The sequence below is a fragment of the Natator depressus genome, chromosome 7 (assembly GCF_965152275.1).
Source record: "Natator depressus isolate rNatDep1 chromosome 7, rNatDep2.hap1, whole genome shotgun sequence".
NCBI lineage: Eukaryota > Metazoa > Chordata > Testudines > Cheloniidae > Natator > Natator depressus.
In genome coordinates, this window is record NC_134240.1 from 105817352 (window position 1) to 105842379 (window position 25028).

Sequence of the window (25028 nt, forward strand, 5' to 3'; positions counted from 1 at the left end):
ATAAGCATGGAAATCATTTTACAACTAATTGAATTTATATTGTAACAGAAAAAAAGAGATATTCACTGAACATTCAGGCTGTAGGTTGCAATTTGTCCTATTTAATGTAATCATCTGGGGAAACAAAAAATTGGTTAGGTTTCAGTTTAAGTGCTTCACATTACCTCATCTACAGGGTGTTATAAGCAGCTAACAATTGCTCAACATCCTCAAAGAATGTATAGAAAGACTATGCCATTAACTGTAAAATTAATACAATTTGTCAGAAACACTTGTCTTTTTTTAAAGGTACTATTGCAACCTGTTCAGCTGCTTATTAATCAGTTTCTAAATTGTCCAGTTGGCTCATACTTATGGGTTTTTTTTAATGGAATATAACTATAAATGCAGCTGAGTACCTTTAGCTCTACTCTATTACCGTAATTACTATTTTCAGATGAAAATGGTGGCAGAATAACTTCTCCATGAGGAGCCATTTAAAGGCTTCTGTTAAACACTGTTCTGTTGAAAACCCTTTGTCCTGATCCTGCAAAGACTTATGCATGTGAGTAGTCCCATTGATTGATGTGAGTAAAGTTACATACTGAAGTCTTTGCAGGATTTAGACCTCTTATTTTTTGAAGCAAATTTTCTTAACTATGTTACATTATTAGACCATCAAAGATTCGAAACAGCCAATCTACTTTTCGCTGTTGATGATTGATTGTTTTCTTTTTTGTATTTCTCTTTGGGAATGAGAATGAACTTCTTTTGTTTCTCGTCAGATTCACTTACAGATTCTAGTGTGCTGTAATGTTGCAAAAAACACTGCAAGGGTTTTTTTTGTTTGTTCGTTTTTAAAGAGGCATGTCTCCATTTTGTTGTTTCTAAATTCAAGGAAACCTATCCATTGATCTTAGATTTTGTAAACACTTACTTTTCAAAATCTAAGGTTTGGCCTGTGTCCCTTCAATTTTTTATTTTTTTAAAAAATAGAGTATTAATGACTTACATTGTCTAAATTTATAGCTTGCCCTGTGTATCATCCATGTCTGGTTGGAGTTAAATGTAGGTATTACAACCAAGCCCAAACTTGCATTTCTGGCAGAGGTGAATGGAAGTTGTTGACTAGATCTTTACATGAACATGCTTTAGCATGACATATTCACCTGAGTGCATGCAGCCTGGGACATGATGGGACAGAGACTGAAAGAATGAAGGAGTACATACTATCCTCAGGTATTTGGTTAAATTGAGCAGGAAGAAGGTTTTATTCAAAGTACTAATAAGCCTGACTGTGGACTTTACACCCAGCATTGGGCTTTTGGCAACACATCTACAACTCTGAGAGGAAATTACCCAGATTGTTTAGGTTTCAGAGTGGTAGCCGTGTTAGTCTGTATCAGCAAAAAGAACGAGGAGTACTTGTGGTACCTTAGAGACTAACCAATTTATTTGAGCATAAGCTTTTTTGGGCTAAAACCCACTTCATCGGATGCATGCAGTGGAAAATACAGTAGGAAGATATATGTACATACACACACACAACATGAAAAAATGGGTATTGCCATACACACTATAACGAGAGTGATCAATTAAGGTGATCACTCTCATTATAGCGTGAATGGCAACACCCATTTTTTCATGTTCTCTGTGTGTATATATATATATCTTCCTACTGTATTTTCCACTGCATGCATCCGATGAAGTGGGTTTTAGCCCACGAAAGCCTATGCTCAAATAAATTTGTTAGTCTTTAAGGTGCCACAGGTACTCCTTTTCTTTTTACAGATTGTTTAGTGCTTGAGGCTGTGTGCTTCACTGTTGAGAATAAAGATTGGTGTGTGATGGTTCAGCAAAGGGAAAGTGAATTGATCTCCCTCCTTCCCCCCTCAGCTCCTGTTAATAAAGTCAAAATATTCCAAACCTGTAGTTTTATAGCATTGAAGCTTCTGATTTCATTTGAGTAGTCTGGCTAAAATATATTTTATGAACATATACTAGCATCATTACTTCATCCATTGGGTGAATGCTGAATTTCTCACATTTGAAATGCTTGCTGACTAATCTTTTGTGAGAGGACTAGCCTCCCTGTCCCACTTTCTGTTTTCTTACAATCTCAAGACAGGTATTTCTTTTTGGTTTGAGGGACATTATTGCAGCTCTTGTGCAGATTATTCTCTTTAATCTTGTCCTTTAATTCATCCAGCTTCACACTCACTGAACTTCAAGTAGAAGTTTGCAAGAGTTGTCTGAAAATACCAATGAGCATGTTGTATTACTAGATGTGCATTTGGCACTTGCTGAACGACACTTGTGTAATCTGTGTCTTTGTGATGCTCCACTCCACAGACTTATCCACAAAAGAGGTTTATGAGTTTGCTACTGTGTCCAGCAATGAGTCTGCTATTAGTGCTTCAACTCAAATCACAGGGCACTCACCCTGTTAGCTCTGAAGGTCCCAGGGTTCAACCTCTGCTTTTGGCCCAGGTGCATTTGTTTACACGAGTACATTGAGATATTGCAGTTTACCCATGCCTTAATAATTAAAGCTATCAGGAAAAGAGGTGGTGTTTCATCTTTCTAAGGCACACAAATTAAGTACCATGCAGCTTAGTGGGTGAGGTCTATTGGATGAGAATGTGGAATTCTGTGGGCACTGCAGAGACACTAAAGATATAAAAAAAGAGGTTTTCCCTGACAGCCTTCATGCAAATGTCCCCTCTACTCCCTCTTGTGCAGAGTGCTGTGTGCCCTTTACTCCAGATATGGCTGCATTTCATAGGTGTTGAGGATTTTAAGTCATTAGACCATCATTGGATTGCTACCATTCCCAAGGTGCTTTCGTAGCAGTTGCTGCATTTTAAGCATGGAAGTACAGTTAAAGCTAGTTTACTTACACTTTAAAAGCCCTATTAAAAACCATACTTTGTGAAGAATTTTGGGATATTTTAGGAGGAAAAATGCTCTGTAAATAAAAATTGATTATTTTTTTTCAGATTGCTCTTTGACAGGGGTGGCTAACCTGTGGCTCCGGAGCCGCATGAGGCTCTTCAGAGGTTAATATGTGGCTCCTTACATAGGCACTGACTCCAGGGCTGGAGCTACAGATGCTAACTTTCCAATGTGCTGGGGGGTGCTCACTGCTCAATCCCCGGCTCTGCCCCAGACCCTGCCCCCATTCCATCCCTTTTCCCAATGACCCTGCCCCTACCCCCGAGCCCATCATGCCCTCACTCCTCCCCACTTCCCACCAGAGCTTCCAGTGCATGAGAAAGAGCTGATTGCCGCAGGTGGGAGGCGCTTACTGGTGGAGTCCCCAGCGAGCTGGGGACTGGAGGACGGGAGCTGATGGGAGGTGCTGACGTATTGCTGTGGCTCTTTGGCAATGTACATTGGTAAATTCTGGCTCCTTCTCAGGCTCAGGCCGGCCACCCCTGCTCTTTGAAATATTTCATCCATTCAGGTCTACTAAAGAACGACATTGATAGTGTTAGAAGTAGAGCTGAATGGAAAACTCATCATGACGACCTACTTTTATCTTTTTCTTTTTGCAAAATGTTGACAAGCAGATTGCGAAGTTCTCAGATGTATTAGTTGTTGGAAATTATTTCTCACCTTCACAAATTATTCTGTCATAAGTACTCCTTTTCTTTTTGCGAATACAGACTAACACAGCTGTTACTCTGAAATCTGTCATAACAATAGCTCATGAACAAATAGTCTCTATTTAAATTTTAAAATTCACACTGTTGGTTAGTGCTGTGAGATAGCTGGTATTGTTTCTCTTCTCTGGTTGGATGAGACACATTAGTAACCAACACAACTTGTATTTCAAGTGGTGGTTTCAAGTATAAATTTGTTTTCGGTGACTATTTGAGTATTTGATCTTAACTTTTTTTTGAGTGGGTATTTGTGCTAATACCGGTACTAGGGTTTGAATATTTGCAGAATGCTCCCATGTCCGCAGTCAGCATTCACTTTCAAATTCAGACAGACAACTTTTTTCCCGCTCTTCACTCAGCTCTAGTGAGATGGCATTTCCATCAAATACACTTGGCCAGGAGGATGGAGATGTTGCTTCTGAACCCGAAGAGAGGAACGTGTAAATCTGTCAATTAATGAGCACTTCTAGCATGAGGAATGTAGTTTTTTGTTTGTTTTTAGTAAACCCATAAACAATTGATCGATGTTCAGATGACTGGAAATAGCTCTGCTGCTTCTCCATGCATCTGGTTACATGTGAAAGTTATGCTGTCCTTCCCATTCGAATGCTTATGTTAAAAGTCAGACAAACCTAGATACAGAAGGGAGATTAATAGCTGAAGAAAATGACATGAGAGACATTGCTTTGTCTTTGACACATCTATAGTATGTTTGCGCCCAGGCGTGGCCAGCTTAAATGTTTTCTATTAAAGTTGCTTCACCTTTATTTGTTGAAGCAGTGGAGTTAAGTTAAAGGTGATGAACAAATATACGGTTGCAGTTGGCCCATCTAGAAGCTGCTGTGCCTTCCCTGAGAAGCCACTAGGAACCAGGGACATTTTGCACTTTTCTGGAGTTGTACGACATCTTTTCAGATCCGATCCAATATTTAGAACAGACTCCAGATCAGGGACGGGCAAACTTTTTGGCCTGAGGGCCGCATTGGGTTTCTGAAATTGTATGGACGGCCGGTTCAGGGAGGCTGTGCCACCCCAAACAGCCAGGCATAGCCCGGCCCCTGCCCTCTATCAGACCCCCCCATTTCTTGCCCCCTGACAGCCCCCCTGGGACTTCTCCCCATCCAACCCCCACAGTTCCCTGATGGCCCCCCAGGAACCCCTGCCCCATCCACCCACCCCTGCTCTCGGTCCCCTGACCGCCCCTGGACTCCCCGCCCCTAACTGCCCCCGCCGCTCCATCCAACCCCCCTCCTCTTCCTGACTGCCCCCCACGGAACCCCTGCCCATCCAACCACCCCTTCTCCCTGACCGCTCCCGGACCTCTTGCCCCTAACTGCCCCCTACAACCTCATTCAACCCCTCCTCTCCTTCCTGACTGCCCCCCCCCCCGGGACCCTTGCCCCCATTCAACCCCAGTGTTCTCTGCCCTCTGACCATCCCAACCCCTGTCCACACCCCTGACCACCCCCTCTATCCAACTCTCCCTGGCCCCTTAGAGCACTGCCTGGAGCACCGGTGGCTGGCAGCATGGGTGCACCAGGAGAAGCCGCTGCGCCGTGCAGCACAGAGCACCAGGTCAGGCCAGGCTCTGCTGCCCCGCTGCCCAGAGCATTGCGCTGCATGGTGGCGTGGTTGTGTGAGAGGGGGGACAGTAGGGGAGGGGCCGGGGGACAGCTTCAGGGGCCGGGCAGGACGGTCCCACAGGCTGGATGTGGCCTGCGGGCCATAGTTTGCCCACCTCTGCTCTAGATTCCATACCGCAGTACAGTAAGAAGAGGGAGAATTGTGGAAACGTAAAAGAACTCAAAGGGTTTCAATGGTATTTTCCTGTCTACTTTGAAGGCAGACACTTTTCAGGGAAGGGAGAGTGTGGAGATAGAAAATATGTGGTGGAGCCACACTAATAATAATGAATACTTCGCATTTTATAGCATCTAACTAACTAGTTAAATCTCACAATACCTGAGGGAGTTAGGAAAACACTATTATCATCATTTTATTGATGAGGAAATGGAGTCACAGAAAGGTTGTGATTTGCCAGAGTCCTACAGCAAACCTTTGGCAGAACCAGATATAGAGCCCAGCCCTGTGCTTTCTCCACAAGACACTCCCTTCATCACCACCATCATTGCCATTATTAAGTGGTTGCGTGCTGACTGGGTGCTCACTGCTACACACAACACAGAACACACAGTTCCTTCCCCCAAGAAACTTAATGAAACATCTGGAAATGGCCTGGACAGTGACATTTTCCCCACTTTCCAGCCTTGTCCGTGAGAAGTTACATGCCGCTTTTCACATTCTCTTGAAGTTTTAGAAGAAGCAAATCAGAAGTAATTTCAATGGAAAGCTTTTCATTGTTCTGCTTCTCATGTTTTTTCACACCAAAATGAGGCATTTCTCCTTTGCTCAGATGTGCCTAACGCTGTTGCTTATACATGTAGTGTTTCAGGGATACCACAAGTGAACTCCTTGGCTTAGTAGGGCAGACATTAGTCTTTTTTCAGCTAAGACACTTTTTCACTCTGGCGAGACTGATGAAATGCATACTGTGGCAGACTAACAATAGGGTGTTGCACTAAGGATAGTCTAGTATTAAGTATTACCTTGTGTTGACAACTTAGCATTTTAAAACAAGAACGTTCATGTTGCATGCTTCAGTTCTTGAGTATGTCTTGACTTGTCTCTTTTTTTTTAAACCCTCTGATGCAGTCATGATTTTAAAGAACAGATTTTATTTAATTTTGATATGACTTTTATCAGGCCCTGATCCAAAGCCTGTTGAAATCAGTGAGAATCTTTCCACTGACTTCACTCAGCCCTTATAAAAGCGGCCTTTTTCCTTGTAGTGTCATATTCCACTTTATTTTGCTACAGCTGTCTTATCCCCACCCTGCAGGGAGCTAGTGAAGTTTTAGTCCTTAATCCTGAAAAAGTTTATGCACATGGTTAATTTTATGCACCTGAGCGGGCCTTTAGGAGTCAATGAGAGTACGCAGGTGCATACAGCTCAGCACATGCATAAGAGTTTGCACGAGTGAGGCCTTAGTGTTAATTCCCCTTCATGCCCTTACATGTCAGTACTCCCACCTGGAATAAATCTTGAGAGTTGCAAGCACTGACCAGAGTCTTATGTTTAGAAAAAATAATGCTTCACTACCTGCTTAAAAAAACCCAGCAAGGTGCTGGAAGGTCTCTGGTAGCTGTTGCTATTTACATTGAGCCACCACAGGTACATTGTTCTGTGCTTGATCTAAGAGAAAATATAAACAGACAGGGTGACATCAGTGGAAGTTTTGTCCATGGAGGGAGTGCTCAAGAGGGATCAGTATTTCAAGTCTGAGGCGAAAAGTAAAAGGAAGAGCAAAAGAGTTGAACACGTGAGTCATTTCTGTGAAGGGTTGAAAGGTATTGTAATTTTCTAACCTGACCTCGATGTGATTACTTTCAAACCAGGAAGGCAGTTTTCAGACGGCACAAAGAAGCACAGTGATAAATGCTTTACTGAAGGCAGTGTATCAACTGCTCCAAGTTTCCGTAATGACACTATATATTTTAAAACTATAATTGTTTAAAAATCACAGATAGCCCCAGTGAAGCCATTCAAGCTTTTCTTAAAGTTGTGAGCCTCATAACCTTACCTAAGAACTCTTATTCAATAATCAACTTTAGGGAAACTATATTGTCCCTGACCCTCCAGTGTGGTACTCCAGTCTTATGCCAGTGGACAGTTAGGCCCCGTAATTAGCAATGTCAAAGCATGTGAAACAGCAGCAGAAAGAAATAACCCAGTCTTACAAAACTGGAGCCACTAAACTTTCGCTAGGTCAGAGGAACAAAGAAGATGGTGAAGAAAAAGTAGGATAAAGACTTTAGTCCCTGTCAGTACCTACATGGGCAGACCTCTGTGCCTGCATGGAGCCCTACTGACTTCCTTAGGGCTTCTCGAAGCACTGGGGTCCACCCACACGGAAACAGTTGTGGGACTGGAGTCTTAGGTGTTACCTCTTTAAGGAGTCTTGAGCTGATCGGAATATTGTATACAGAGAAAAGAGAAGAATATGATCAAAAGATAGAACACCCTTGTTTCCCTAAAAACTTAGCAGAACAATAATTACATAATAAAAAATCTTCTAACAAGTCCATACTTATTTTAATTCATAAGAAACCTGTTGCTGAACAGTAAAGCTGTTTGAATAATTAGTAAAAATTTATTGAGGAACAATTATTTTATCAAAGATGCCACCATTGGTAACAAATTATATGACCAGCTCTGATGAACAAAATTGGTCCAAACTGCAAAATCCATAGTCCATTCTGCTTATGAGTTACCTGTTAGTAAACAGCGCTATGGCTGGATAGTCTTTCCAGTGTTGGAAAGGAATATTTTCTCTGGTTTACCATGTTGCTATCTCCAGTTTAAATTACAGAGTGAATGATTATTTTATATACAAAAATAGAGCATCGCTGTTCAGCAGAGCTTTTGAATTGGGTATGAACAGAATGCAATGCTTTGTGAAACGAGAGGAACCAAACTGACACACAGCTGGTCAATCCCTGGCTCAGTATATATATAATATATGACATTAATTAGTAGAGGTACTTGCCTATACCTGCTTAGTTGTTGCTAGTCTCCTGAAGCAGCAGCCATCCCTCAGCTTTACTTCTGAACATCATTGAGCAAGTGCAATGGAATTAATAGTGTTTTCCTTCTAGCATTTCAATGACGCAGGCCCCCATAAACCATTGCTTAGTTCAGGAGTAAGGAAATTTAGGCATGGATTGCCACCATATGAGCATACACTGAGGTGGGAAATCTCTGTGGACGCTCTGGAGTTTCCCCTAATCATCTTGCCAGTTTGAGCCCTCCTGTGTCACTCTACCTAGGAATGTACAGCCTGAGATCCCGCAGATCAACTTGAGTGCAGCTGGGGACACAGGGCCAGCTGAACTCTCCACTCTGGCTGAAGCTCCCATGGCCATAGCTTTCCTCAGAGCCCTCCTTGGAAGAAGATTTCCCCAGTGCAGAAAAGGCTCCAGCAACAATTAATGCAGCCTGAGGCTTAATTAATTTTTGGACAGATTTACCATTGGTAGCTGAGGTGTTTGGTGATGGACAATGGACGTCTCCCTTGGCCTTTCGTTTTTCATCCCTTTCCTTCACACTGGTCCCTGGGGCCCTCTACAGCATCCAGAGTGATGGGCATAGAGGTGTGGAAATTGGGATGAAGATAGCACACTTCACGTGCACCAACCAACAAATCTGTCCCTGATGGATCCCCAATCTTCCTCCTGGCCTTTAGAAACTTTTCTGAAAATTCACCAGACTGAGTGAATTGTAGTCATATATCTTAGGGACTCTTTAAATGAAGCTTTCTAATGTCAGCTTTGAGTGCAGAAGGTAGGCAACTACCTTCGGAAAATGAACTGTTAATCAGAATTAATATTATAAACTATAGCAATAGAGAATTAAAATGATCAGAGGAAACAAGTGTCCACATGACAAAAACCCCATCAAAGTTGGCAATAAATAGCATGTTTGTTACAAGGTTGGAAAATGAAAGAAGACTAATGACTGCAAGACCAAACATGAGTTTAGGGAGATCCTTGAAAAGGCAGTGAACTAATGCTCTTCTGCAACTTGTAATTAGCAAGACACATTTAACGGGTGACTGATCTTACTGAAAATAAAGGTGCTTACATAATAGTGCTGATAATGGCGGGAGCCTTGAGTGTCACTTACTCTTGCAGAATCATCTCAATAGCTGCTGCTGAGAAGCTGCAGAGGCACTCTCTTGATTGCATGTCCAGGAAAGGAAGAGGGTCCAGCACAGTCATCTGAAGGGGCAGATCCTGTATCTGTTTCTCTGTGGAGAGAAGAATTCCCGTGTCCTTTGTTCCCCACCCTGTTCGCCTAGAGCCTCAGGTTCTGCAGAGTCTGGGAGGTCTCATTTCTCAACCAACTGTCTTCTAAAGTGATGCTCTGCAGGAAACTCCATGAGGTCAATCTCATGGACTTTTCTGAACTTCCTGGCTCCCTTCTGCAGATTTTTCTGCTGGAGGAAGGCAATCTGGCCTGATGCTTTAATGTTAATAGTTTCAATAATGCATCCATTAAAATATGACCATTTCTTATAAATTGGTGGGGATTTTTCTTTGTTTGCAAATTGTTTACAATCTCCATCATTTCAGATGTCGATTCTGTTATTTCCTTTTATTTAGGCAATCCAAAAACTGGGCAAACAAACCCTGAACATATTTATATATTGGTATGTAATTTAGATATCTTAAATTTGAAATAAGGCATTACCTACACTGATGATCATTGTGGCTCTGCCTCTTGTAAAGGAAGTGATTGAACTCTAGTGAATGATTGACTCTTTAGATATTGACCAGAAACCTACTTCTTTGGAAGGGGAATAGGCTGTTCTTTTGTTGTTGTTTTTAACTCTGAGTTACTTATCTCCACATTTCCTTGAGTTACTGAGAATGAGCCATGCTTTCTGTTTGTAAAATATTACAGTGGTTGACTTCAAGAGGAATTAGAAGGAAAGTAAAATTTAACATGCTCTTGCTCAAATTTATATTTTTATAGCATTGGACTTTGCTAGTTCCAGCTCATTTTAGAGAAAAATATATTTTATTATTTCAAAGCCATGTAATGTGAGGTACTAAAAAAAACGTTAAGAAAGCAGAATTGATCTTTGAAATACCTCGTAGACCTGAATTTTGTTCAGTAATTAAATATCTGAGGGTTTGAGTTAATGTGTTGGAATAAAACAAGTGCCTAGTAACTTTTATGGTGCTAGAAATACAGTGTTTAGTATGCCTGAAAACATTTGGACATCTTTCTACTCTCCAGGGCTTCCCCCCATGTTATAGCCGATGATGTTGACCTGTTTTTGGGCAAACATGTTATGTTAGCACTGGAAATGGAATGCTATAAAATTTAAATGGTCAATTAGCAAAGATTTATTTCCCAAAGGCCTGATTCACCTTTCTATCACACTGGTGTAAAAGGAGGAAGTATACTGAAATCAATGGAATGACAGCAGTCTAAAGCTAGTATAACTGAGAGGACAGTTGGGACCAAGTTGTTTTTATCAAAATATTTAGTATTTTGAGTGAAATTATCAAAAATGTATATATTCTCCATAATTTAGTTTATCTACAATGCTTAGCTACAATTGTTAGACGATATAAAATAAATCTACATTCTTAAGTATCCATCAGACAAACTCTTTATTTCAGAATTAGTTTCTGTTAACTTTGAGGGATATTTTTAAGAGAGAACTTTCAACTCTTTTGTCTATCTTTATTGAGCAGATTTCATAGCCTCATGATATTAGAGCAGCCAACTGTCAACATGGGGATAGCTGCATACTAATGTAAGGCTTAGGTTTTAAATGTACATATTGACCTGGAATTCATATACAAGATCTGAGATAGCATATAAAGATCCACAGTCTCTTTGATTAGTTTTTGCACGTTGCATAGAAACAGCATATGAAATGTTAGCACTCTAATGGAGACCAAAAATATCTTACACAGAAATATAGTCAGCAACATGGTCACAGTTTTTCAATTTTACTAATTTTTCCATAGTTTTTCTTTTCCCTGTGTTAATAAATACTCTGTTTCACGTGAAGTAATTATCTAATGCCCTGATCTTGCACCTTATTTAATGAACACAGACTCCAGGATTTACACAGAGCCCCAGTGACTTCCTATGATGTAGCCTGACTTCAGCAAGGCTCCAGGCATAGTGTGAAACAAGTGGCAGGATCAGGGATTAAGAGTAAACTGCGAAAGGTCTGAATCATAGAGATCAGTTCTAAATCTGTGCAGTCTGCCTGTCCAGTGGAAGCAGATGAACAGGAGTTGAACAAATACTGATCAGCAGTTTATATCCCAGTGTGCAAACTTTAATTTGCTTCTAATGCATTTAACTGAAATGCATTTCAGGACATAGCAAGAGGAAATTTCACAAGTCCTTACTCCCGTTTGACCTGACTCTTTTAGGAATTTAGGAGCAGGAGTATAAACATTGCTTTTACTTCTTTACTTGGCCTTTTTTTTTTTTTTGAGGGGAGAGGGGTTGACAGTCATCAATAAAAAATTAAATTGTTGATGGCTATTGAGATAAACCAAACGTGTTTTGTGTGTTGATGCTGGCGTAGTAGGAACTTTTCCAAGATGTTTCAGGCCTCATTCTCTGGTTTGTTTAAGGGCAGAGAGTAAGGTCACAAAGGAAATCAAACCCTGATGTGGAGAAATGAAACATGAGGCCTACTGACTTTTAAAAAACATTTTAAATAACATTCTCTAAGGTTTCATTTTATACTGAAGGCAGCTGTAATAAGTTTTGGAAGATGGTGTAAGGTTTCTATTAAAGGGAGATCATGCTTGCTGTTTGTGTACCCAGAAGAAGGAGCAGGGGAACATGGAATTAGACCCTATTTAGTATAAGGTGAGAAACTTTATAAATTCTCTCCTGGACTATAAAATAGTAATTTATACATTCTACTGCAATTTACAAATTAAATAGAAAGCTGTTCCTAGGCCTTAGAAAATAACACAGATAGCCATGGAATAATTTAATAACTGCAACACAAATGCACTTTTTCCAAAAGTAAAACAAGACTGCTGCTTTGTAGTACACTGCCAGTGTTGCGTCAGTGAATAAATTCCCAGTAGATGCTTGCAGCATGCCAAATATATTGGACTGTATGAAAGATTCCATTGTTCAGTGGGCATCATTATTTGCTATTACACTCACAGTGTTTGCTTGTGAAACAATTTATTGGAAACTAGTATGTTTAAGAAAGAACACTTGATTTGAAATTCAGTTGATTTGGCTTATTACATTTAAGCTCTTAAATACATTGCCTCTATAAATATTTAGGTCCATTATCCTTTTCTCATCTTTTAAATAAAATGTTTTGAAGCGGGTATGGATGGCTCAGGAGATTTGGCAATGTGACCTTCACTTCTAATTCATGGGCTCAAATTTGATCTAGGTCACTATTAACTGTAAATATTTACCACCCAACCGCTATTTAGTGACTTACATGAAGTGAGTTGCTGGTCTTAGTCTCATTTCTAATAGGTATCCAGGTTACAAGAAATGTCCCTCACAACTGGAACCCCTGTTCATCTCAGAAGAAAGGACAAGGGGTGGATGGGTATGGAGAGTGTACTAAATTCACTTCTGGACTGCTCAAAGTTGAGGAAGTTGAATGATATATTGCTCCTGTCAATTATGATGTATGGATAATTAGGAGATTTCAGTGTGCAGGGCTGTTGTTAAGACAAGGCTGTCGTTAAAACAACTTTAATTGACACCATAGTCAGGTGGAATGGTTTTAAGCTTTGCTAGAGTTCCTTGTCCACCCAGTGTAGCCAATGGAAGCTTTGGGAGGCTGATCCTGTCACAGAAGTCAATGAGAACTTTACCATTGACTCCAGTGGGTGCAAGATCAGGCTCTGTGCACAAAAAGAATGCAGAAGCAGGCTCCAAGAGTGAAATCCTGCCTTTGCGGCACTCAATGGCAAAACACCTATTGATGTCAGTGGAACCAGGATTTCATCCCAAATCTTTACATATTTTGACAACAACTTTCTGCTAGTGACAGTAGCATATTGCTGACTCCTCTTGTAGGTTCAAGGACTGTAGAAGTAATAGTTAACTGACAGTAATAACCCATGGTGCTATTGAAGATAATTCCATATTCCCCTAAGCTATACTTAGAATAGGAAGCAACTTTGGTTTTTCTGATGCTGTAGTTGATACAAGTTGACTTTTGTTCCCTGTGTTTCAAAAGCCTGCTTAATTTTTGTTCCTCTTGTACCAAGAGTTTGATGCCTATGAAGCTTTTTTATTATGCCTGTAATAACTTCATTCATTTTAGAGCAATAATTATTTAATTTTATAAAATGATGAAACTTTGTGTTTTTCTGGTTTTATATTAAGTAGAATAAATAAAAACTCAAAAGCATTTGTTATGCTGAACTGTAAAGTTAAATGTATTTTCCTTATTCGGTGGTGGCCCAACCTTGAAAAAATGAAAAGTTTGTCATGTGGCTTCTCTCCCTCACCTCCCCCCCCCCCCCCGCGCCTTCTAAATGGGTATTCTTTGAACTACAAGTGTAGTACTCAAGTGATCTCCTTTGAAGTGTAGTTTTTGTTATACATTTTGGCTGCACTGTTATTTCAGAGGAGTCAGCCAACAGGCTTATAGGGCTTTTTGGCTTAAGTTCATAACAGTGTTCTTGGCAGCACTGCTTATTTATTTATGCATCTTTATTTTTTCTCTCTCTCACTCCCACTCCCCATCCCCACAGAACGATCACCTCACAGGCCTATTCTCCAAGCTGGCCTTCCAGCAAATGCCTCCGCAGTGGTCGGGGGTGACGTGGAGTTTGTCTGTAAAGTGTACAGTGATGCTCAGCCTCATATTCAGTGGATTAAACATATAGAGAAGAATGGCAGTAAATACGGTCCAGATGGATTACCGTATCTTCAAGTTCTAAAGGTGAGGCTTTTCGGCACATTAAGCGAGAGAATTTGGAGAATGGACTATATGTTGTGTGAACCCAAGAGTTTTGAGATCAGTTCTTCTGTTTTCAAACTGATTAGCTTAACAAAAAGAACATATCTTACAAATGCAATGGTATGTTGAAATTTGCTAGTCTAAATGCTAATTGCGCTAGCTTAAGGAAAGTCTGTTGTTCTTCCATAATTTCTTAAATCCATCTCTAAAATAATTTATGCATGTTTTATTCAAAGAAGTGAAAAGCCACTAAAAGAACATCAATGCTATTTATTTGTAGAGAGCATCCAAAGCAAACCAAAGAAAATCTACTGTCTCTCACATTTCTTGAGCCTCTTCATTTCAAAGGCCCCTTAGTAATGATGAGATCTGCTGCCAATGACTGTTGGCAGTGCTGGGTTCTCTGGATGTGGAGCCTGCAGAGATGTCAATTTTTCACCAACTTGATGGGGCATATGAATGGCACAAGGTTATTCTTCTTGGCAGGCATTCTAAGGAAGTTCGTTTAAGGAAATTCTCTGTTATGAAGTTTTCCAAACTGGTTGGCGATGCCAAGAATCCAACCAGTTGGCATCCAGGCTGGTCAACTATATGCCATGTTATTCCATTGAACTAGTATACCAGCTCTGGTGCTCTTCCTCCCCCCCCCCCCCCCATTAACAACTCCTCTTAGTTACTTCTAATAAAAAAACCCAAACAACAAAAACAATGTTTTGACACTGGTGTTTACACTAAATTGAAGGTATGTTCTCATGCAGTGTTGGTGGTGGGACCATAAACAGAGTAATGTCCATATTGGGCAGCAGTTACATTGTTCTCCTATGTTATTGGTCTATTCTAGCATTCGGGGATAAATAGTTCCAATGCTGAAGTGCTGACGCTGTACAATGTGACAGAGGCGGACGCTGGAGAATATATTTGTAAGGTCTCCAATTATATAGGGGAGGCCAACCAGTCTGCCTGGCTCACTGTTACAAAAGGTAACAATGTTTTTTAAAGAAAGCTGGATGTGTAGAAGCTGAAAAAAAATGGTGCTTTGGGAGACTGCAGGCAGCTTGTAGGATAACTCTTTGGCCTTGGTATATTTATAATCCTCCTTTGGTGATGCAACTGGTATTACGCCAGCAGCCATGGAAAAATTCTCACAATAGTCTCTGTCTGTGCTCTGTGTTTTCTGAAGTTGATCTGTCTTAACCAATTTTATTCTCTCTTGTATTTGATGTCTGTCTCTGTGTTTAGGTTTGTTGTTAATTCTGTATATTTCATCATAAAAAATACAGAGTGGTATTATATAATATTAAGGTCTATTTTTTGCTGCAGCAAATATATAAAATTTACATACGTACATCTCAAGACATAAGTTATCACAGTATTTAGTCATTTGTGACCTTCTACATTACATGCACATAAATTGCATGTGATTGATTTTTTCCCCATTACTTTGTTTACAAAATAACTATAAAACACAAAGCAGCATCATATTGACAATTTATACCTGAAATGATGGATAAGATTTTGCTCAGTCTCTCCTTCATTTACTTCAATTTAGTTTCTATTTTTGTTTTAAAATTGTGTTCTCTATATGTCTGACCTACTTCCTCCTAAGAGTCAGTGCAGTGCTTTGCCCCATTGAACAGTTTGTAGGATCAAGGGCTAAAAGTCTCTTTCTGAGTTAATTCTGTTTGTCAAAGTTTAGATAATCGATTATACAACAGATGACTTGTGACGTGATCAGTGTTGTCAACAAGAAACTTTCAAATATCATGGTTCAGGCATCAAAAATCATGAGATTTGTTTACGTGTGCTGAGATTTTTATATATCTACTTGGGTTCTATTTTGTTTGCCTCCTGATTTTATTAACCTTTAGGGCTTTCTAGCTTTTCTCCACAATCCTGGGCTAGTAACATAACCTGAGGGGAAAAGAAGAAGAAGCTGAGATTCTTACATAATAGCATGATTCTAGGAGATAGGGTTTTAAGAAAAGCATATCATGAGACTAGATAATTGAAAATGGTGAGACTTGGCAGCACTGTGTAACATGCCATATTTAAATACAGTGCCATGGATAAAGATTTCTTAGGGCCATATTCTGCTCAAGATAGCAAACAAGTTGTTTGTGTAGCTGAGGCCAGAATTTGCCTCTTAGGTTTCATCTCTTCAGTGTATATTTTTGTATGGCATGATTCTTTCTGGTAGCTGAGTGGTACCAGATACTGTCCTACTTTGTTTTCTCTCTGTTTTTCTTTCAATCTACTTTTATTCTTAAAAAAAGAAGAAAGAAAACAAAGTGTTGTGGGTTAATTTTTCCATGTCATTTGATTGCATGCATGTTTAGGTGGTGAGTTTAGGTCTGGTGAAGGGTGTTGATTGCTCTCTGAGGTGAGCTGGGACCTGTTGGTAAACGCCTTTTGGATGAGGGATTTGTGGATGGGGAAGGAACTTTGGATCTGCACACCCCACTGACTTCAAAAAGTGCAAAGCCCTGTGGTTCCATAGCCCTGTCCACAAGAATTCCCACAATGTCTAGCTTTTCTATTGCTTCCCTTTTTTTTTCTAGGCCGCCGGTGTTAACACCACGGACAAAGAGATTGAGGTTCTCTATATACGGAATGTAACTTTTGAGGATGCTGGGGAGTATACATGCTTGGCGGGTAATTCTATTGGGATATCCTTTCACACTGCATGGTTGACAGTTCTGCCAGGTATACACTGCTCTCTTTCAGTGGTTTTTCCTCTTTTATTTTCTTTGTTGATTGCTGCAGAATTAGCACAGCTTCTGTCTCAGAAATGGGGCTTTTATTATCCTCAAAATTCTTAATTATTATTATTTTTAAAGAAAGTCACCTTGATAAGTCTGTGAATGTCTTACAGAACTGCACTTAGTCTGCAGCTATAAAAAATGTAAAGGACAAATTGAACTACTATCAGGCTTAATTTAAACATCTTTACATTCGTCAAACATTCATCAGAAATTTGAAGGAAATATATTTTCTTAGCGCTTAATGAGATACTGAGAATCAACACACTGATCATCACAAACTTTTCCCATAAGAGGAAATTCAAAATTACCTTGGTAATTTTGAAACTAATTTGGCCATTATAAAGTATGTTTCATCAAAATCTCTAAGCCATTCCATATGATTGGGTTCACTTTTACTTATAACCTAAGTCTCTTGTGAGAATCATTGGGTCTAATTTTAAAGCCAGCAGAATGTATACAGAAGCAGTGTATGATATACCTTGGGAATCGGTTCTGTGCATCTTTCAACATTGCATGTTTTAAGAGAATGAATAGTTAATTTGCTTTTACTGCAAAGCATGTCCTAGAATGCGGGGATTGATGTTTTTTCTTAGGAGAAACAAACATCAATGCGCTTTATTGCCTGACAATTTTTAGCTGTCCGAAAATGTAACCTTTTAGTTTATTTTTATGCTAGTCAAACTTTCTTATGTATAACTGTTAGCTATAATGTAACTGCCTTGATGTTACCTTTGAGATAACTTAGGTCATCTGAGGTGTGCTGGGCCATTATGTACTTGATCATTAATTAATTCTTAATCCTAAGAAAAAGATGCAGTTACCTGCATGTGTGTCTTGCATAATTGTGTAGTTATGGTTTGTGCTACACAAGCGAAATGTTCTTAATATCTACTGGCCATTATGTCTTTATTATTAAAATGCACTGGACAAAACAGTTCCATTATATCTCACTCGCCTCTTGCCCAGTGAACTGACGTCTGCATGGTTCATTCATCACTAAGCAGTCAGACAATGCTTATGCTGAGCTTGCTTCTGCTAGCAGTGTTTGCATTTTGCAAGTGACTGTTTAGCATCTTTTAACCAATTTGCTTGAATGAAATATGACGTTAACTGAAGACGAGGTACAAGAAAATGAAAACTTGGATGTGCACTGCTTGCAGAGTGACCCTTGATTGCTGTGGAATGCTGCCTTTTTGGAGGCATATTCCAGATAAAGGCTAGGTAAACATGAACTTAGAGTATTCACATATGTAACCGTCTTGAGGATAACTTCAAAATGGTTTCAATAAGAATAGTAGCTACTTACAAAAAGACACCCACACAGCCCGCCCCTCCCCAAATAAGGACTAATCTTATTGACCCGTTACCACTGATGAGGTTAAAAAAAAAAGTATGAAAACTATTATGTAGGTCTGACTGAAGGAGAATCATTAAAGTGTATTGAAAGCAATTCAGTCATCATGTTTGTTTGTTTATTTTTTTTTAGTCTGAGGCTGGACTCTTCAAAAGAGCCTAAGGGAATTAGGCACCCAACTAAAATAGAAATTAAGTAGGAGTTGGGCAGCTAATTCCCTTCAACTCATTTAACAGCCTGAGTTAAGAAGCAAACTTCTTATAAGGGGCTGATGGATCCTGAATTCCTTGTGCACTTATTTCCCAGCGGAAATCTTGGATACGCAAGCAACACAGGCTCATGCCCAAAGTACGTTCTGTTTAGGAGTTTATAAGCCTTTCTTTTAGCCCAGCTAAATGAATAAGTGTTCGTCTGTAAATGTGTGTTCAGCCGGTTAGCAAAGTTAAATACAATGCTTTTGTGAATTATTTTGACTTAAATCTGTCATTTGTTGCTATCAAAAAATTGGCTTAACTATTTATTCATCTGGAGTGAATTATGTGCCCATTTTCTCCTCCTCGAGAGCCTGGCTTGAAAGTCAGAACTAGAAAACAAACTTAGGTGTAGTTTTAATTTTTAGAACTGAATTCACAGTGAAGCAAAATGAGTTATCCCAACAACTATATATATGTGTAGACATACACGCGCGCACACACACACACACACACACACACACACACACACACACACACACACACAGTTCAAAATTGTCTTGAACCAGCTGGAGAGGGAGACCAGTGTACTGGTTATGAGATGTTCTAAACAAATTCTTTGGAGATCAACAGTATTCTGTATTTCGTGAAGTCACTGCATGAAGTCCCCATGTAATTTAATGTTGTTCCAATTACTGTACTGATACATGTTTTTGCTGTGTGCTAACTCTGTGGCATGATTATTCCTCCTCCAAACTTCCAACCTAGCTCCTGATGAAAAAAAAGAGTATCAGACATCCCCAGACTACCTGGAGATAGCCATTTACTGCATAGGGGTCTTCTTAATTGCCTGTATGGTGCTGACAGTCATCCTGTGTCGCATGAAGAATACTACCAAGAAGCCGGACTTCAGCAGCCAGCCTGCCGTGCACAAGCTGACTAAGCGCATTCCTCTGCGTAGACAGGTAACAGAAAGTAGATAAAGAGTTTAAAAAACTTTTCCCCCCAATCCCCTCCCCCCCCCCCAAAAAGAGAGCAAGAGCGCCATGAAATTGATTTGTAAGATCAGAGTTTTGATGTAGATTCAAATCAGTTGTACACAAAATTGCCATAGAAGAGTTGGTTTCAGTGCCTAAAACCCTAGGAAGCCAGAATATGGAGAGCCTCATCCTAAATGTAGAGTATATTCCTCAAGGGGAGAAGAAAGCAGGGTGGGTGGTAGGGGAAGGAAAATTAAAAATGAAGCATGTTCTATATTAGCAATCCACAGGGGAAAATGCACTTGATGCAATTACGGCCTGATCCAATGCTCGTTGAAGTCAGTGGAAAATTTTCAGCTGGCTTCAGAAATGGGCATCACAAGTGATCCTTATTTAATTTTATTTATAATTTTGTTTCTAAGGTACCTATCATCATAGTAAGTGGGTACCAGAGAGAAAGAGGAAATTTTTAGGAAGCATTTCCGGAGACTGAGCAGGAAGGAATTTCAGTACATCATAACGCTAACCAAACACATAGAAACAGCTTCAGAAATACACAAGAGCATAATCAAATAGTAGGGGAGAGATTAAACAAATTCCCAAAGGCAATTTGATTAAGCTGCAGATGCATTTGGAACCTGGCCATAGGGAAAAAACTAATACCAAATTTGAAGCATACATCACAATAAAAAGTCACGTGAAACATTCACTGAATCTATTAAAGCATACTTTGACTCATCATTGGCAGTAAAAGTCTCTGGAGAGGGCAGTACCAGGAACTACAAACCAGTCGAGCAAGTGATAGGCTTTTTGGCTTTGTCATAGGCCCATCACTTGCCAAACCAGCAAGATTCCCACATACTATCCTCTTTTAAAAGACTTGTTTCTTTTGAGGTTGTAGTGTAATATGTTTTGATTTTCTTGCTATAAGTCTTCAGAAGAAATGGGCCTAAGCCACAAAGATTCACTCCCAGATTTTCAGTGCCTCAGGATTCAAAGGTCTCTGGATTTGGGGGTTTGCTTCATTATAAAAAATATAATTTGCCATCAGCAAAATTTAGATTCAGATTCTGCTTTCTAATGTTCAACGGTGTTTGGATCTGGCCCATCTATAAAATTAGTAATTTGTACAAAATTCCCATTGTTTTTGCAGCCTGTTCAGAATATTATGTAATTTGTAATAATGTGTGTTCCTCAGAAAGTTTGGTTTCTCAATGTGGATAAGCAGATAGAAGTTTAGATTCTTATTGTGGGAATGAGTCTTAATTTAATAAGCTGTGCTTTTTTTTGTTTTGTTTTGTTCTGGATTTCTAGTTCTTCTGGGTTAGAAACACTGTGAGAGGAACCTTTATTGCAATATTTTAGTCTGATCTTGAATACAGGAAGTGCAGGGGTTCATAGAATTTGAATAGGGAGGAAAAATGCGCAAACTCTTTCAAACTTTAAATATGTTTGGTTTCCTCTTATGGTCAAAGATTTGTGTCAGTTCTTATTTTATTTGAATCTCTTTGCTCATCATGATCATTGTAATTCTGTTTCTAAACTTGCTTGCATTTGAATTTGATTGCGAATGAGGAGAGAGAAAGTTTGGTGTGCGCCCCCCCCCCCAAAGCCCTGCCAATTAAGCCTGTGGAACTTGATTGATTGATTGATCAGAAATAGCCACGACATGTCTCTCTTCACCAGATAGATATATATTAAAAATTCTATACCAATTGTTCTTCACAAAGAAGGCCTTTTAAATGTAGCCCCCTTATCCAGAGAAGGAGATGTGTATCAGCTCCTATGATAAAAGACATTTATTGGACTGTGGCCTGAATGACAAGAATTGTACTAAAATGTTGTTGACAGAGAAAATGCGATAGGAATCCTCTGCGTGCCTTCACTGTCACCAGCCAGGCTTAAGGCTCATTGTAAACTCATCTTTTTCTGATGGAAAATACTTTTGGACTGGTGGTTTGTTAGGTGTCCTTTTGGTATGTGTGTGACGTCCTGTGCCAATAATTGCCCTCAGTTTAATCATTTGTCATCAGTAGTGAATTCTTCATGTGTTATACATTCTCTGCTGATGGGTCAAATTCCCAAGGGGCTGATTTGAGCATGAAACTGGCAAAGATGAGGAATTTGTTTGACTGTGAATGGCATCTTCTCTAGGTAGGAAGAGGTTTACTGCTGCGTACCATATGGCTTGGGTTGGGAGTCTTATAACTATTATTTAGTGACTATCCACTATATTTTATCCTTCTACACATGTAAGATTTTTTCCTACCAAAATTCAGTTGTTTCCACATTCCAGAGAAGCTCTGGGGTCACAATGAAGTTAATCAGAAAAAAATATTTCCCCCACCCTTTGCCCTGACCTCACTGTGTCCTATTACCTTCTTTTTGAACAGGAACTGCCTATGAGCCCAGTGCTGTTACTTAGTTACAGAAAATCGAACCTACACTGGTGTGTGTCTATGGCATTCTGTGTGGGAGTAACTATTCACAGGGTTGGGAGGTGAACTGCTTATGGGATTGGGTATTATGACACCAGTCAGAGAGTAGATCTCAAATAGTCACTTCATGGGGCAGAGGAACCAAAGTGAAAAGTTGAACATCAGTAAGAACTTTCACTTGTTTTGTAGAACAATTTTATGCCTTTAATAAAATAGATGACACTGTACTTTAGTGTTCCGGATGTTAGGGTCCCATAGCTCGTGACTTGCCAGGGTTACAAACATACTATGGATAAGTAGGAATGCTCTCATGCCTAGAAATTTTCCAAGTATTGATCACAGTAATGGATCAGAAAGAAATATTTGCAATCCCTTCTCCTTTGTGTGTTGTGAGAAGGGAAGGCATTTTACAGAGAGACATATTTTAAATACATGTAAATTAATTTGATGAGCCTATCAGCTGGTCTAGAAGTAGGCTGTTGAGTCTAAAACTATGGAGATATAGCAAATGTATTTGTAATGATAAAAAGGTTAATTGATCTGCGGGAAGACTGAGTTCACCAAATGGAATAACATCATTCAGAACGATGGTATTTGATAGGATTAAAAAAGAAGAGAGAGAAAGAAATAGTTCAGATTTAGGAAATTAAGATTAAGCATAATGGAGGATAGCTGGGGAGTAGAGAAGGTCAAACATAGTACCTGTCTTTGAAAAGGGTAACAAAGAAAAACTAGAGAATTATAGACCAGTCAGCCTAACTGCAGTACCTGGAAAGACACTAGAACAAGCTCTTCATAGGGCAGGATTAGAATTCAAAATGAACTTGACAAATTGGGGAATTTGGTCTGAAATCAACAAGATGAAATTCAATAAAGAAAAGTGCAAAGTACTGCATTTAGGGAGGAAAGATCAAAGGCATGACTACAAAATGGGGAATAACTAGCTAGGTGGTGGTACTGCTGAAAAGGATCTGGGAGTTATAGTGGATCGCAAAGTGAATATGAGTCAGCAACGTGATGGAGTTGCAAAAAAGGTGAATATCATTCTGGGGTGTATTAACAGGAGTGTCATATGTAAGACATGGAGTTATTTGTCCCATTCTGCTTGACACTGGTGAAGCCTCAGCAGGAGTACTGTGTCCAATTTGGGGCACTACCCTTTAGGAAAGATAAGGATAAATTGAAGAGAGTCCAGAGGCAAGCAATCGAAATGATAAAAGGTTTAGAAAACCTCACCTATGAGGAAAGGTTAAAAAAACTGGGCATGTTTAGACCTGAGAAAAGAAGACTCTGGGGGGACCTCACAAAAATGTTCAAATATGTGAAAGGCTGTTATAAAGAGGGTGGTGATCAATTCTTCTCCATGTCCACTGAAGGTCGTACAAGAAGTAATGGGCTTAATCTGCAGCAGGGAAGGTTTAGGTTGGATATTAAGAGAAAACTTTCTAACACTAAGGTTAGTTAAGATCTGGAATAGGCTTCCAAGGGAGGTTGTGGAATTCCCACATCCCTGGAGGTTTTTAAGACCAGGTTGGACAAATATCTGTCAGAGATGGTGTAGGTTGATTTGGTCCTGTCTCAGCACAGGGGCCTGTACTTGACCCCCAAGGTCTCTTCCAGCCCTACATTTCTATGATTCTATAATATTTCATGTAGTATTGATCTATGAGTTTGGTCTTCATCCTACACATACTCTCACAAACAGTTCTGGATTGGATATGGCCCAAAATGCTTGTCTTACTATATCATCAATCATTATCATCATCACTCCCATAACCACATTGGTCATTGGGGCACCATCATTGATGAGCAATCAACCAATTGTATCCACCCCTGGCGATTGTGTGTCAGTGCTTGAGTCTCTGCAAAGTCCATTCCTGTCCATCTCTTCTTCTGTCTACCTCTTCTTCTCTTCCCCTGTACTGTCCCTTGAAGGATAACCTTGGATAGGCCAGATGATCTTGTTACATGGCCATACCACTTCAGCTTGTGCTTCTTCATGGTCATTCGGAGGTCTTCATATGACCCAGTGCATTGGGTGATGATGGTGCGGACCTCTTCATTAGTGATGTGGTCAAAGTAGGAAATGTCCAGGATTTTACGGAAGTATCTCATCTCTACTACCTATATTTTCTGTTCAAGTTCTGCCATAAGGGTCCATGTCTCACATGCATACAGAAAAATGGAGATGACTAATGCGACCAGCAGTTTCAGTTTGGATCCCAGGGGGATGTTCTTATTCCTCCAAATTGGCTTTATCTTTGCCACTACTGCTGCTGTTCGCGCAGTTCTTGCCCGAATTTCAGTCTTGGATCCTTCATCAGTGATGATTGCCCCCAAATAGTTGAACAGTTTCACTGTCTCCAGCTCTTGTCCACCGAGAGTGATGTGTGATCTGATCCCATCACGTTTATTTGTCATCATCTTGGTTTTCTCTGCACTGATTTCCATGCCATATTTTGCAGAGGTTTCATCAAATCATTTTACCAGGTTGGCAAGTTCATCTTCGCTCCAGAAGGAATTGTGACTGAGTCAGCCAAAATTCTGCCTTGGGTTTTCACTACAGTGCGGTTTCTCTCCATCTCCTTAACACTGGGCTTTGCCTCAAAGGCACAGTCTAGCCTTTAATATTTACACCATAAATCTCTCAGATCATTACACGATTGAAACCAAAACCTGCTGTCCCACACTGCTGAAATGAATTCTCCATTCTGAACTTTGGGGCATATCTTAGCAAAGCAGCAAGCTCTGGGATGAGGTTGCCCATGTCCCCAGAAGAATGGGGCAGCAGTGATCTACTTAAAAAGGGATATATAAAATGTAAGAAAATGTGAATTTCCTACATACGACTCCTTAAAAATATTCAAGTAGGTTAAAACGAGCTTCACCTAGGTGGAATGTTCTTCACTGTTATATAGTGTAGTCCAATAGTGGATAAACAAAAATGCTTGATGTAAATTTCAAAGGCTTATTTTTGCTATTACAGAAGGGAGAAAAGGCCATTTTTAAATAGTTGTCTAACCTCAGAGGGCCTCCTCTGACCAAGGGCCAACTCAGTCTGCCTTCCTCTTTTCTCAAGCAGGACTTTTATAGCCCTTCAGCTTCC

General features: G+C 39.8%; 1 protein-coding gene across 4 annotated transcripts in view; it reads left to right on the forward strand.

The window, feature by feature from the left end:
• The window catches only part of FGFR2 (fibroblast growth factor receptor 2), a 119669-nt gene that overhangs the window by 73127 nt on the left and 21514 nt on the right, over positions 1 to 25028 (forward strand). For 2 of the 4 annotated variants that reach the window (XM_074959231.1, XM_074959234.1), the window contains 3 exons: positions 13989 to 14179; positions 16756 to 16900; positions 19273 to 19469. In XM_074959231.1, the coding sequence (XP_074815332.1) occupies positions 13989 to 14179; positions 16756 to 16900; positions 19273 to 19469 (533 nt within the window). Of the gene's footprint in view, positions 1 to 13988; positions 14180 to 16755; positions 16901 to 19272; positions 19476 to 25028 lie in introns of all 4 variants that reach the window. The other 2 variants (XM_074959233.1, XM_074959232.1) reach the window with 1 other exon arrangement.